Consider the following 12,490-nt stretch of genomic DNA (forward strand, 5'->3'; position numbering starts at 1 on the left):
GGGGGATCGGTAGACAGGGAAGCGTGGGGAAACTGGCAAGGCAGAGCAGAGTGGTCTGGGAGTCTAGTGGAAGTAGAATGAGAGAGGCAGGTCAATGCCAAAGACGGAGGCTACCCTTCCAGTAGGGGATGCCCACCCCAAGCACCAACCCGAAAGTGGGATTAGATTAGGGGACTCACTCACACAGAGGAGATACACTGGACTGGCCATTTTCTGTGCTGTGACATTCAATGATTCGCAAAGCCAGAGCTGAAGTTGGGAGGGAAATCTGCTATTTGAATATCACAGTGCTGGAGGAGCAGAACAGAGGAGCAGGTGATAGGAATACGCTCCGCTCCTCTGGATTAAAATCAGCAGTGGGACCAAGGACAGAATTCAGCAGTCGAGAGGAAGGGTTACTATTTGAATTATCGGGGCACTAGAGAAGAGCAGTGGAGCAGAGCAGAGTGGAGCAATAACTGGTTCAGCAATGTGCTCTGCTCCACTGGTGCTGTGATATTTCAATGCCAGCTCTCCCTCCTGTCTCCCAGCTTCAGGCTAGGCTCCCACTGCTGATTAAGTTTTGAGAGATTTCTTGCATTCCTGCCAGTCAGCACAATGCTCAAGCCTATCTCTTCAGTCCCCTCTCCTTACTCTTTTCCCAACTTTCACTTGTTATCTGGCTCCCCTCGCTCCCACTTTGTGAAGTCCCTTGGGATATTGTGCCATATTTAAAGCTGCTATCTCAGTGCATGTGATTCGAAAGTCACAAAGGCACCCTTAAAGCAACTGAGCGCATATAATCTTCCATATGCGTAGTCGCTCAAATGTTGCATTTGCACCTTTGGGCTCACGGTGCGGACTTTCCCCAACATGTGCAGAAGGGGTTTTCAGGCCAGCAATAAGGAAACACCATTTCTGTTCTGCATGGGTGGGTTGAGAGCTCCACCTACTTGAGAAGACAGCAAAAACCAAATGGGAGCCTGGTGGCTCTTTGCACTTTATCTCTGGAGCCAAGCAACCATGAAAAAAAACTTGCGACATTCCTTTACAGTGGTGCACACCGTCTGTTTTATACTACAACTTCAGCCTCTGGCAGCAGTGCTGTGACGTGAAAATGTGTGTAAGTCTCCCATGGGGGGGGGGGGGGGCGTATATTAAGCATTACCAAAGCTTTTCCAGCGAGGAGTTAACTCTTAGCATTTTGCCAAAGCTTTCAGCTGCTTCATCGTCTAAATCGTTTTGTGTCAACCTGCAAGAAGGAAAATAAGTCAATACTGTAAATCCAAAGTCTGCGTTCCTGATGGGAATCTCGCTGCAAGGCAGTTCCTAGGCGCGTAACTATCCCACACCCAGTTTGGCACGGAGGTGATTTATAATCAACATTTTTTAAAGATGTAATAAATCATTATAAATCCAGAGCATTAATCATTACTTATAAACAATAATACAAGTTAGTTATTAATACAAAGTATTTCTTTAAACTTGATAGTCATTGGTTACAATCCAGCTTTTGTTCCAAGTCCACATATCCGCTAATATATTGAACATGGATTAAGGTTAATCTATGTGTTTAAACTTTGTCCTTAACTTTGCAGCAACATGACTGGGTTCTTAGTAAAAGGAATGCTTTAAATTAAATATATATTTATACGCTTCTTATAAATGTCTCCTTAATTTAACACTATGGAAGTTCTGAATATTCTTAAACATCTCAAAACGAATTTCCTGTAAACTTGTAAAGAAAGTGTTTTTAACATTTGATTTTACTCAATTATTTTTGGAATAAATGAACAGAAAAGTACATTTTTCTCTGAGTGATTGCTTTTAGTGTGATGTCTATTATTGCCTTCAGTAGTCAACCATCAGTCAGCATGCTGAGCAGCTATGTAAGTGCCTGTTTATACCAGAGTATCTTCAGCGAGCTGTTGCTGCAGAGTGCCTTGGCCAGGTGCTTGCTGCCCTCTGATGAGATCTGGTTTGCTGCAAGGCTGGGAAAATATGGAAACAAGTGATTGATTTACTTTTGCAGTGAATTCAGACCCTGACCGTGACTTTAAAAGGTTTTTGAATTCAATGGAAAGAACCAAAAACAACAACAATTTGTATTTATCTAGCGCCTTTAATGTAGCAAAACGTCCCAAGGCGCTTCACAGATGCGTTATCAAACAAAATTTGACACCAAGCCACATAAAGAGATATTAGGACAGGTGACCAAACGTTTGGGTCAAAGAGGTAGGTTTTAAGGAGTGTCTTAAAGGAGGCAGTGAGACAGAGAGGTTTAGGGAGGGAGCTTAGGGCCTAGGCAACCGAAGGTGGAGAAATCAAAATTGGGAATGCCCAAGGGGCCAAAGTTGGAGGAGCACAGAGATCTCGGAGGGTTATAGGGTGGAGAAGGTGACAGAGATAGGGTGGGGGGGGGGGAAAGCCATGGAGGGATTTGAAAACGAGGATGAGAATTTTAAAATTGAGGCGTTGCCAGACCAGGAGCAATTGTAGGTCAGTAAGCACAGGGATAATGTGTGAACAGGACTTGGTAACAGGATACAGGCAGCAGAGTATTAGGTGAGCTCAAGTTTAGCATTGAAAAGATCGATTATAAACTTAAAGTTGTTCACAATTGAATCCAGCTGCTGAGAATTCAATGGAAGTATGGTAAAGAATGAATGAGACATCCTCTGTAATATGTGAAGAATTTCAGAGGCTAATTACTTTTCTATGAACTGCCACTGGTCAAGTAACAATTATTCTGTCTCAATTGTATTAACGCAAAAATTAATTTAAATTTATTTTGTAAAGGACTGCAAGCTAATGATTTATTTTAATGGATGAAGATAATAAAAATTGGACCTAGTTCTAAACAAAGTCAATTAGATGCGGTATCACAGAATCACAGAAACCCCACAGTGCAGATAGAGGCCATTTCGGCCCATCGAGCCTGCACCAACACATATCCCACCCTATCCCCGTAACCCCATGTATTTAATCCCCCTAACACTAAGGGTCAATTTATCATAGCCAATCAACCTAACCCGCACATCTTTGGACTGTGGGAGGAAACCGGAGCACCCAGAGGAAACCCACGCAAACACGGGGAGAATGTGCAAACTCCACACAGACAGTCACCCGATGCCGGATTCGGACCCGGGTCTCTGGCGTTAGGGTATTGGTTATGGTTTTGGACTAGTTGCCCAGGAAACATGAGTTCAAATCCCACCTTGGCAATTTGAGAATTTGAATTCAGTTTCAAAACAACACCAGCAAAAGTGATCACAAAGCAGTCAGATTGTTGTAAAATCTCAACTGGTCCTTTAAAATGTCCTTTAGGGAAGGAAACCTGCTGTCCTCACATGGTTTGGCCTATATGTGACTCCAATCCCACACCAACATGACTGCCCTCTGAAGTGGCCGAGCAAGTCACGCAGTTTGTACAAGGACAACTAGGGATGGGCAATTAATGCCAGCCTTGCCAGCAATGCCCACATCCACAGAACAAATAAAGAAAAAGAAATGCGACCATTTAATTTCACTTCATCTATCTCCCCTTTATTTTATTGAGGTTGAAGCAGTACCAGACAGGGAAAGAAAAAGAAGTACTGATCTTCTTCATCCAGAGACACAACTAAATACTTCAGGTTTTTGTTGCAGTCAGAGTTAAAATCCTTCTTTGTGGCATTTGTATCTTCTTCCCTGGCTCTTTCTAATGAATCATTGCAGCGGAGTGAAGTGGCTGGACAGCCTACTTTCAGGCTTCCACCAATGTGGATTTGGAACCAACCACAGAGGGAGATCCCCAAGAGCTGAGTTGACTCTCCCTATGATTTTCCTTCCTTCCCATGGAATACCAATGGAGCTTAGGAGTGAGCCAGTATTGTAAAGGAAATAGCCATATTCCAAGAGATACACCATCCTATGAACGGAATTTTGACTTTATTAAAACATGAAAACTGGGTTTAAAAATCTAAAAGCCTCAACGACACAGCCTGTAAACAGAATACAGGCTTTTGAGATAAGATGGTTTGTTGACACAAAGCTGTAAACACCATACAAGCTTTTGAAATGGGAATTGGTTGTTAATACTAAAACAATGGCCCTATTGAAGCAAAGGGTTGGAGTTTCCAAGAAGTCTGACGTTTGGAAAAAACACAATAGCTATACCCAGTTTAAAGTGTTAAAAACTAATACTTCGAACAGAAACTCAGAACATTAAAGAACCATATGCCTTCATAAATATAACATCAAATGAAAGACAGGAGACATAATTCTTAATACAACCAATTGAAGTAGCTAAGAAATGCATAGAACACCCTAGTGGAAGTGTTTTTAATTTACATGTTGTAAAAGATACCAACAGAAGACTTTGTAAATATGATATCAATAGATGCACCAAGCAATCACATTGTGTTTGTATTGAACTTGGAACAGTTAGGAGACAACGTCTGCTTATAACCAGCTGAAGTGATTTAAGAATTGAATGGAAGAACTTTGTAAGAATGGCATCAAATAAATACATCTGTTATAACCATTTTTTATGATAAACTTTGAACACCTACATAGTAGACAGAAGTCTGCAAGTTAACAGCTGAAATGACAGTAAGAGTAGAAAAAAAGTCAACAGAGAAATGACGAGATAATTAGCTTACATCAGCAGAAAACTTCAAGGATATACCACTGCAAAAAGAGTATAAAATATGGAACTTTCAGATAGGAAGCCAGAAGTCACTGAAAGGGGCAAAGCGATTCTCCCACTCTTCAGAGACAGGTTCTGTAAGTTTTTAACTCTTTGAGTCTCGGGGATCAAAAGGTACTTTTATTTGATTTTGATGGATATCCTGGATTAGAAATAAGTAGAAATGTAAAAATGTAACAAAGTTAAGATTTGAGAATAAGGATCTCTGAGAATAAGAATTGTAAGCTATTTGTATTTTGAACTGTTAATGTTGTGACTGAAATCACCAGCTGTTAACTACATGTCGGTTCTTTAATAAATTTATATATTTTTAGAATTGTCTCACAGAGTACTTCTGTATCAAACTCGTGAACTCAATCTCTGTACACACTTTGGTGAGGAGTTACAGAATTCTGGGGGAGTATTCCGGACCCTCATAATATCCGAAAGGTTACAGTCTTATTAAAAGTGCTATCTGGAGGATGGTAACATCTTCAAGTCATTCCTTTCCTTTAGGAAGAGATAGTCTGGACCTTTAGACCCAATTAAGCGTCTTATAGGATTCAGCTATCTCTAACTTTAGTTGAAGGTGAACGTCTGGGGAATACGCCCGAAAAGGGCTAGGACTAGTAATTATCCCTTCAGTATCTTAGTAATTACTACCCAGCAACACCCCATGTAGTATTTCTGGTTATAAATAGTGCAAGCCAATCATGATACAATAGGATTCCCAACCCTCCCAGAATGACCAGGAGTTTCCTGGAATCGGGGTGTTCCTCCTCCATGCACTGCCTCCAGCAGCCTGGGAAATTCAGAAATTTAAATTTCCCACTGCAGTGCATCCCCCGCCCAGTGATGTCACTGGCAGAACCCAGTGATTTCACCGGCAGAGAGCCGCAACCACGTGGAGGAGGCTCGAGAGTCGAGAATCACAGGTTCCAGCACTCTGGCCGGTTGGTGGGGGGGGGTGGTCACAGAATCACAGAATCACAGAATCTACAGTGCAGATAGAGGCCATTTCGGCCCATCGAGACTGCACCGACACATATCCCACCCTATCCCTGTAACCCCACGTATTTAACCCCCTAACACTAAGGGTCAATTTATCATAGCCAAATCAACCTAACCTGCACATCTTTGGACTGTGGGAGGAAACCGGAGCACCCGGAGAAAACCCACGCAGACACAGGGAGAATGTGCAAACTCCACACAGTCGCCCGAGGCCAGATTTGAACCCGGGTCCCTGGCGCTGTGAGGCAACAGTGCTAACCACTATGCCACTGTGCCCCCTCGGGTTTCTCCCCTCCCCGCCCTCAGTTTCCCCTCTTCGTCTGCTCCTGGTTCTTGGACGTTGTCGCACAACAGCTGCTGGCGTGAAACCACGAGCAAATAAGTTAAACTACAGGGGGCCCGACCTTCATAAGGCAAGTGCAATAACACTTGTAGAAGTCATGTGAACAAATGTCACATGATCAGATGCCATGTGATCAGGCGCCATGTGATCAGGCGGCATGTGGTCAGAATGTCACGTGATCAAATCTCCAGGAGTGCCTCCAACCAGAGTTTGATCGAGGATATATTTTCTTCCATTTACTCTTTTTAAGCCAACCTTCCGGTACTTTGGTAATGAGGGGACTGGTAGGGTTCTACTTTTTTTCCATAGATCGCTTTAGGTGGAAAAAGTACCCTGATGTGAAGATGTAGAACTAAGCTTTCTGACATGGCACATAAATGCCTCTTTAAACATTCAGGAAGTTTTGCACACAAATGCCACATGATAATGAACTCCGTTACCTCAGATTCTTCAGACTGTGGTGATCTTTCAATGCCTCTGCAAAGGCTTTAGCTCCTCTGTCTCCTATCTGATTTCCCCAGAACCTGTCAATCATTAAAACTTAAATTACTTTGGCGAATTGTTTGAGATTTACAAACTGTAAGTAAAAGAGAGGAATGAGTATTTTCAAAAAAATAAACACATACTGTGATAAAGGTGGTTAATACAATTGGATTGATCATGGTTTTCATGGTGAAAGAACTTGCATTTATATAGCACCTTTCATCCGAAGGATGTCCCAAAGTGTTTCACAGACTATGAATTACTTTTTGAAGTGTAGTCACTGTTATAATGTAGCTAAATGCGGCAACCAATTTGCACACAGCAATGATAGAAATGACTATGTTGGTGGTGCTGGTTGAAGATAAATATTGTCCAGGACAATTCCCTTGCTGTTCTTCAAATAGTGTTAATGGATCATTTATATCCACCTGACCAGGGAGGGCCTCAGTTTAGCATCTCATCTGAAAGGTGGTATCACTAACAGTGCAGCACTCCCTCAGTGCTGCATTGGCGTGCCAGCCTAGATTTTGTGCTCAAGCCTCTGGAGTGGGACTTGAACCCATGATTTTGGACTCAGAGGTAGGAGTGCTACCACAAGGCCATGCTGACATTTGGCATGTGCAGTGCTGGATTCTCATTTACAAGGCTTGGTTTCTGATCCTAGCCTTGACGGATGTAAAGAAGTCCGCTACTCTCCAGCAACCTGCTCCTCAGCTGGGCCTGCTGGGTGGCCCATCCTGTGACTGTGGAATGCTTCTGGTGGGCTGGGAAGGGAAGGAAAAGATGAATTAACGATTGGAAAATCTATTCAGCACTGTGAAGTAAAAAAAAACTGACTGATGGGAAGTAATGTCAGATTTCCAGCATCCGCTGTATTTTGTTTTTGTAATGTTGAGGCTAGTTTTGGCTTATGCTCTGACTCATAGGGGATGGTGTTGAGTCCAAAAGGTGAGTAGGAAGAAAATAAGGGAAGAGGAAATGGAAATCAATAAGATAACAAATTTTCCCCACTCTCTCTGGCTTTGACAGTGTAAATCTGAAGAATTCTGCAAGAGCAGCGTTTTCCATTGGTATCACTAGTAGATAACCAACCAGCTCCATCTCACCACCGTTAGAACATAATTTAGAGAGTAGAAATTCATTCAGACTCCAAGTTAATTTCAGGATTGCAAATATTAGATTTGAGATACAAAAGTGGACAAACAAATTGGTGGAGTAGGCTATTATGCCGAAGAGATTTTTAAATAGCAGTTACTAAATATACTGGTGTTATCTAGTGGATGGCAATGAGGACTGAATTAATCTATTATTATTACACAGATGCTTTGGACAGATATTTTCCTTTGTCCAGAGTATAATTTGAATGGTAACTGTGTATTGGTTATTTGCTGTAGGACTATATCTAACACTCTGAGCTACAATGTGGGAAATCCCATCCCATTTCGAGGGCAGCTATCAACAAGCTCAGGGGTTTGCTCTGTCGCACAGATGCAGCGTTTTTGTCAGCCTAACCCTAGGCTGACACTCCAGTGCCATATTGAGGGAATTCTACACTGCCAGAGGTGCCTTTTTTCGGATGAGGCGTTAAACCGAGGCCCCGTCTGCCCCTCAGGTGGATGTAGACGATCCCATGGCACTATTTGAAGAAGAGCAGAGGAGCTCTCCCCGGTGCCCTGGTCAATATTTATTCCTCAACCAACATAACAAAACAGATTATCTGGTCATTACCTCATTGCTGTTTGTGGGACCTTGCTGTGTGCAAATTGGTTGCCGCATTTCCCACGTTACAACAGTATCTACACTTCAATAGTACTTCATTGGCTGTGAAGCGCTTTAGGATGTCCTGTGGTCATGACAGGTACTATAGAAATGCAGGTTCTTTTCTTTCAATCACAGAGTAGCTTTCACAGCAATGGACGAGTTGACAGCTCAAAAGGTCCAGCTATCTGACCTGCTCTACAGGAACGAGAGTTAGTCACAGGAAAAGGCGGGGGAGAATTCTCTTTTTAGTGAGTATTCCACAGATAGAAAAAAAAAAATCACCCAAAGCATATCAACAAGGGAACACATTCGATTTGTTTTTAAATTGAAGCCAGTCATGGTCCCTATTTGTCAAGTTTGATAGGTCTCCACAGTACCCAACTTAAATCATTAATTATAAGGCCTAGAAATTGGGTATAGCCCCGCTTGAGGCGTTAGAACTGGCGCTGCGCAAAGTTTATAGCCAGACGCAACTTATCGCCGCCTGGCACGATATTGGGTTGCATCGCCCACAAAGGTGATTGAGGCGCGACTTCAGACGTTGCACGGGGCTCCTAAGGCGCAAAACTTCCGGCGCAACCCAATATCGGCACGGACGGGCGCAGCGCAGGTGCTCTCAATTACCGAAAACCACGAGACTTCCAGGCGCCGGCCGGCTCTTAAAGGGGTGGGTCAGTCAGCCTCAGCTTCCACACTCAGTGCCTTGTAGGCCTCAGAATCGGCGCAGGCCCTTCTCTGGCGCAAAAACCTTGGACCAGATGGAGAAGGTGAGACAGAGAGCTTCAGCAATGAGGCTCTGGAGCAATTGATGGTCGCAGTGGAGCGCCGTCGAGATGTTCTGTACCCAGACAATGGCAGGAGGCCGAATCAAAAGGAATACCGCCGAGCTTGGAGGGATGTTTCTCAGAGGGTCAACTCCAGCAGCATGGTGACCAGGAGCCCTGTACAGTGCAGGAAGAAATTCAACGACCTCACTCGGGTCGTGAGGGTGAGTGGTGTTTATTCAAACTTCTGAATCCCTCCATCTGCACCTGACTTTATGGCTACAGGGTGCGCGATGCCCCAATGGCCATGTGTCAGCAAGCAGCCATGGCCCTTTCTGGGCACACACATGCACATTTGACTCAGGGCATCATTTAAGGGCTCTTCCACCATGGGGGGCATGAGATGATCACTCAGGGTATCAGGTAAGGGCTCTTCCACTATGGGGGGCATGAGATGATCACTCAGGGCATCATGTAACATAACTTCCCCTTCTTTCCCCTGCAGTCCAAGCTGGCGAAGAATCGCAAAGACCAGCTTCGAACCGGTGGAGGACCTCCACAAGTGGTCACTCTCACGGATCTCGAGGAGAGAGTGCATCAGATTCTTGGAGGACGTCTGAGTGGTCCTGTTACCACTGCAGCTGCCGACCCCATTGTCGACAGCGATGGTAAGGTTCTCACCTTTTACAGCTGTCTCCTTCCACTTGGTCCCCCCGCCAGCATGCTTTCTCACTGTGGAGCCATGTCGGAGCCTTGCCGCAATCTGCCATGCCTTGCTGCCAACCTGTCCTTTTGCTAAAGCCACTCTTCCATCTCCCTGCTTTCAGATGCTGCATCACCAGCTCGGGATCCGGGCCCTGAAGCTGCCAGTGCCAGTGCCTCCGGAGGAGAGGATCAGGAGGAAGCCGGACCATCCATTCCAGCCTCAGGGGAGCCTTCACATCTGCAGACTGGGTATAGTATTTCCCTGGAGGGGAGGGGGGGGCTCTGATGAGGAGCCAGTTGCCGGAACAAGCGGCCTGCAGCAACGCGAGGGGGGTAGGCAAGTTCGGCCACCGGCTCCCCGGAGGGCAAGGCAGGGAACGATGACTGCTGCACAGAGTGCAGAGGAGGTGCGGAGTCTGGCTGAAATGAGCACCCAGGCCCGGCTCAGGCACACTGAGCTTATGGCTGCAGTGGGGAGGATGCCTCAGTCAATAGAAACACTGGAAAAGAGTGTGCTGGACTTTGGGGCAGCAATGGAGAGGACTGTCCAGGGCTTCGGGGCAGCAATGGAGAGGACTGTCCAGGGCTTCGAGGCCGCTATGGAAAGGACTGTTCAGAGCTTCGGACAATCCCTGGAAAGGTCTGTCCAGGGCTTGTCCGAGGCAGTGGAACGGACTGCTCCGGCCTTGTCCGAAGCAATGGAAAGAACTGTCCAGGGCTTCTCCGAAGCACTGGCACCTGCCACACAGGTCCTCACTGCTGCCACGCAGTCACTTGCTGGCCTCGTCCACACCCAGATTGAGGCAACGCGAACTCTCACTGCAGCCACCCTATCTGCATCAGTTAGGATCACCCCGAGCCCTTCCAGTACCACACGAGGCCAGGAATCAGTGGAGCAGTCGATTGTGGCGGCTGAGCCAAACCGGTCCCCTCAGAGAGCCAGTGTGTCATCCGACCATGGTGCAGGTGTCCTCTCTCGGCATGTGACCATTGCTCATGCCACCGCTGGAACGTCTGCAGTGCAGCTGCCACCACCTGCAGTGCAGACTGCTTCCAGCCATGCCCAGATCAAGCAGCCAGCCTCCGCACCATCCAAGCCCAGAGGTCGTCCAGGCCGTCCCTCAGGGGCTTCTGCGATTCCAGACAGTCAGCAGGAGTCCCCCAGCCTTGACGCCGCCACTGGGGTTCAATTACGTAGGAGCAGCAGGGAGGGAAGGGGCCGACCGCGAAAGAGAAGTCGGTCTCCATCAAGGGGCCAGCAGTAGAGTGAGTTGCTGAGACGTTTCTTCCTCCAAATTCAAGGACGCCCTCACCTGTTGTGATTGTTTGTGATGGTTTGTTTCGTTTTGCGGCTTTGCCAGAGAGTTCACTGTTATTTTGTTAGTTATGGTTTCTGTTGACATGACGTTGTTATGCTGGAAGGAGGCACTTTTTTGACAATAAAGATTTTTTTTAATTTACAATGGTACTCGTAACTATTTACACTCATGATGGCCATCATAGGCTTTGTATGATCCAAAGTGCGCAGGACGAATGACAGCCATCATTCCGTCAGAGGGGCCTAGAACCGAGTCCTTATGAGCCTCTGACAGACGGCCCTTCCAGTTTCAGGAGCCCTCCCATCTTCCTCCTCCTCCTCCTCGTCCGCATGCTCCTCCTCCTCCTCCTCGTCCGCCTGCTCTTCCTCCTCCTCCTCCTCCCCGTCCGCCTGCTCTGCTGGACCTTGAGGGTCGGCTGGCATTGGCTGGGTTCGTCGAATGGCCAAGTTGTGGAGCATGCAGCAGACCACGACGATGCGACCCACTTGCTCCGGCGAGTACTGCAGGGCTCCCCCGAATGGTCCAGACAGCAGATGCGCTGTTTGAGCACACCAATAGTGTGCTCCACAATGTTCCTGGTCGCCTGATGGCTGCTGTTGTAAAGCTCTTCTGCCGGGGTGGCGGGCAAACGGAGTGGGGTCATGAGCCATGGGCAGAGAGGATAGCCCTTGTCGCCCAGAAGCCAGCCTCGTGGGTGAACCGGGCCCTCAAAAAGGTCAGAAACTGAGGTCTGCCGCAGGATGAACGCATCGTGGCTGCTCCCAGGGAATTGTGCGTTGACTGCCATGATCATCTGGTGGTGGTCACAGACCAGCTGGACATTGAGGGAGTGGAACCCCTTGCGGTTGCAGAACTCCTCCGGATTCTGCAATGGTGCCCGCAAAGCCACGTGTGTGCAATCAATGGCCCCCTGCACCATGAGGAAGTCTGCAATAGCCGCGAAGCCCTGCGCGCGCTCCCCCTGCTTCTCCAGGGTCACAGGGAAGGTGATTAATTGACACCTCCTTCTATAGAGGGCAGCTGTCACTTGCCAGATGCAACAATGCACTGCAAATTGTGTTATATTCGCGATGTCCCCAGTGGCTGACTGAAAGGATCCGCTTGCGTAAAAGTTCAGGGCAACAGTCACTTTGACGGCAACCGACAGAGAGGTCCTGCACCGTAGACGCGGCTGCAGATCCTCAGCAAGCAGGTGGCACAGCTCAGTCACAACCTCCTTACCGAATCTGAGCCTTCGCAGACACTGCTCCTCGGACATGGTAAGGTATGACACCTGCTGCCTGAAAACCCTTGCAGCGTATCGTCGGATCGGCCTACCTCCATTGCCCCTCCTCCTTCTGGCCAATCCCGGTCCTCTCTCCCACCGTCTCTGTGCCCCTTACAAGTGTCCGGCCATGAGGACGTTCCCCTCCAAAGCAGCTCCCATTGCTATGCCAGACGGGCAACACGCAGTAAT

The 12,490-nt window shown here is 46.9% G+C and overlaps 1 protein-coding gene across 1 annotated transcript in view; it reads right to left on the minus strand.

Moving 5' to 3' along the window:
• Positions 1 to 12,490, minus strand: part of LOC147117778 (nucleotide-binding oligomerization domain-containing protein 1-like) — a 45,833-nt gene that overhangs the window by 12,146 nt on the left and 21,197 nt on the right. Inside the window, exons 7-9 of the mRNA XM_085989046.1 lie at positions 6,443 to 6,526; positions 1,887 to 1,970; positions 1,148 to 1,231 (exon numbers count right to left, since the gene is read on the minus strand). Of these exons, the coding sequence (XP_085845172.1) occupies positions 1,148 to 1,231; positions 1,887 to 1,970; positions 6,443 to 6,526 (252 nt within the window). The remainder of the gene's footprint in view (positions 1 to 1,147; positions 1,232 to 1,886; positions 1,971 to 6,442; positions 6,527 to 12,490) is intronic.

The sequence above is a fragment of the Somniosus microcephalus genome, chromosome 5, assembly GCF_052327205.1.
Source record: "Somniosus microcephalus isolate GS21.2 chromosome 5, FLI_Smic_1.0, whole genome shotgun sequence".
Lineage (NCBI taxonomy): Eukaryota > Metazoa > Chordata > Chondrichthyes > Squaliformes > Somniosidae > Somniosus > Somniosus microcephalus.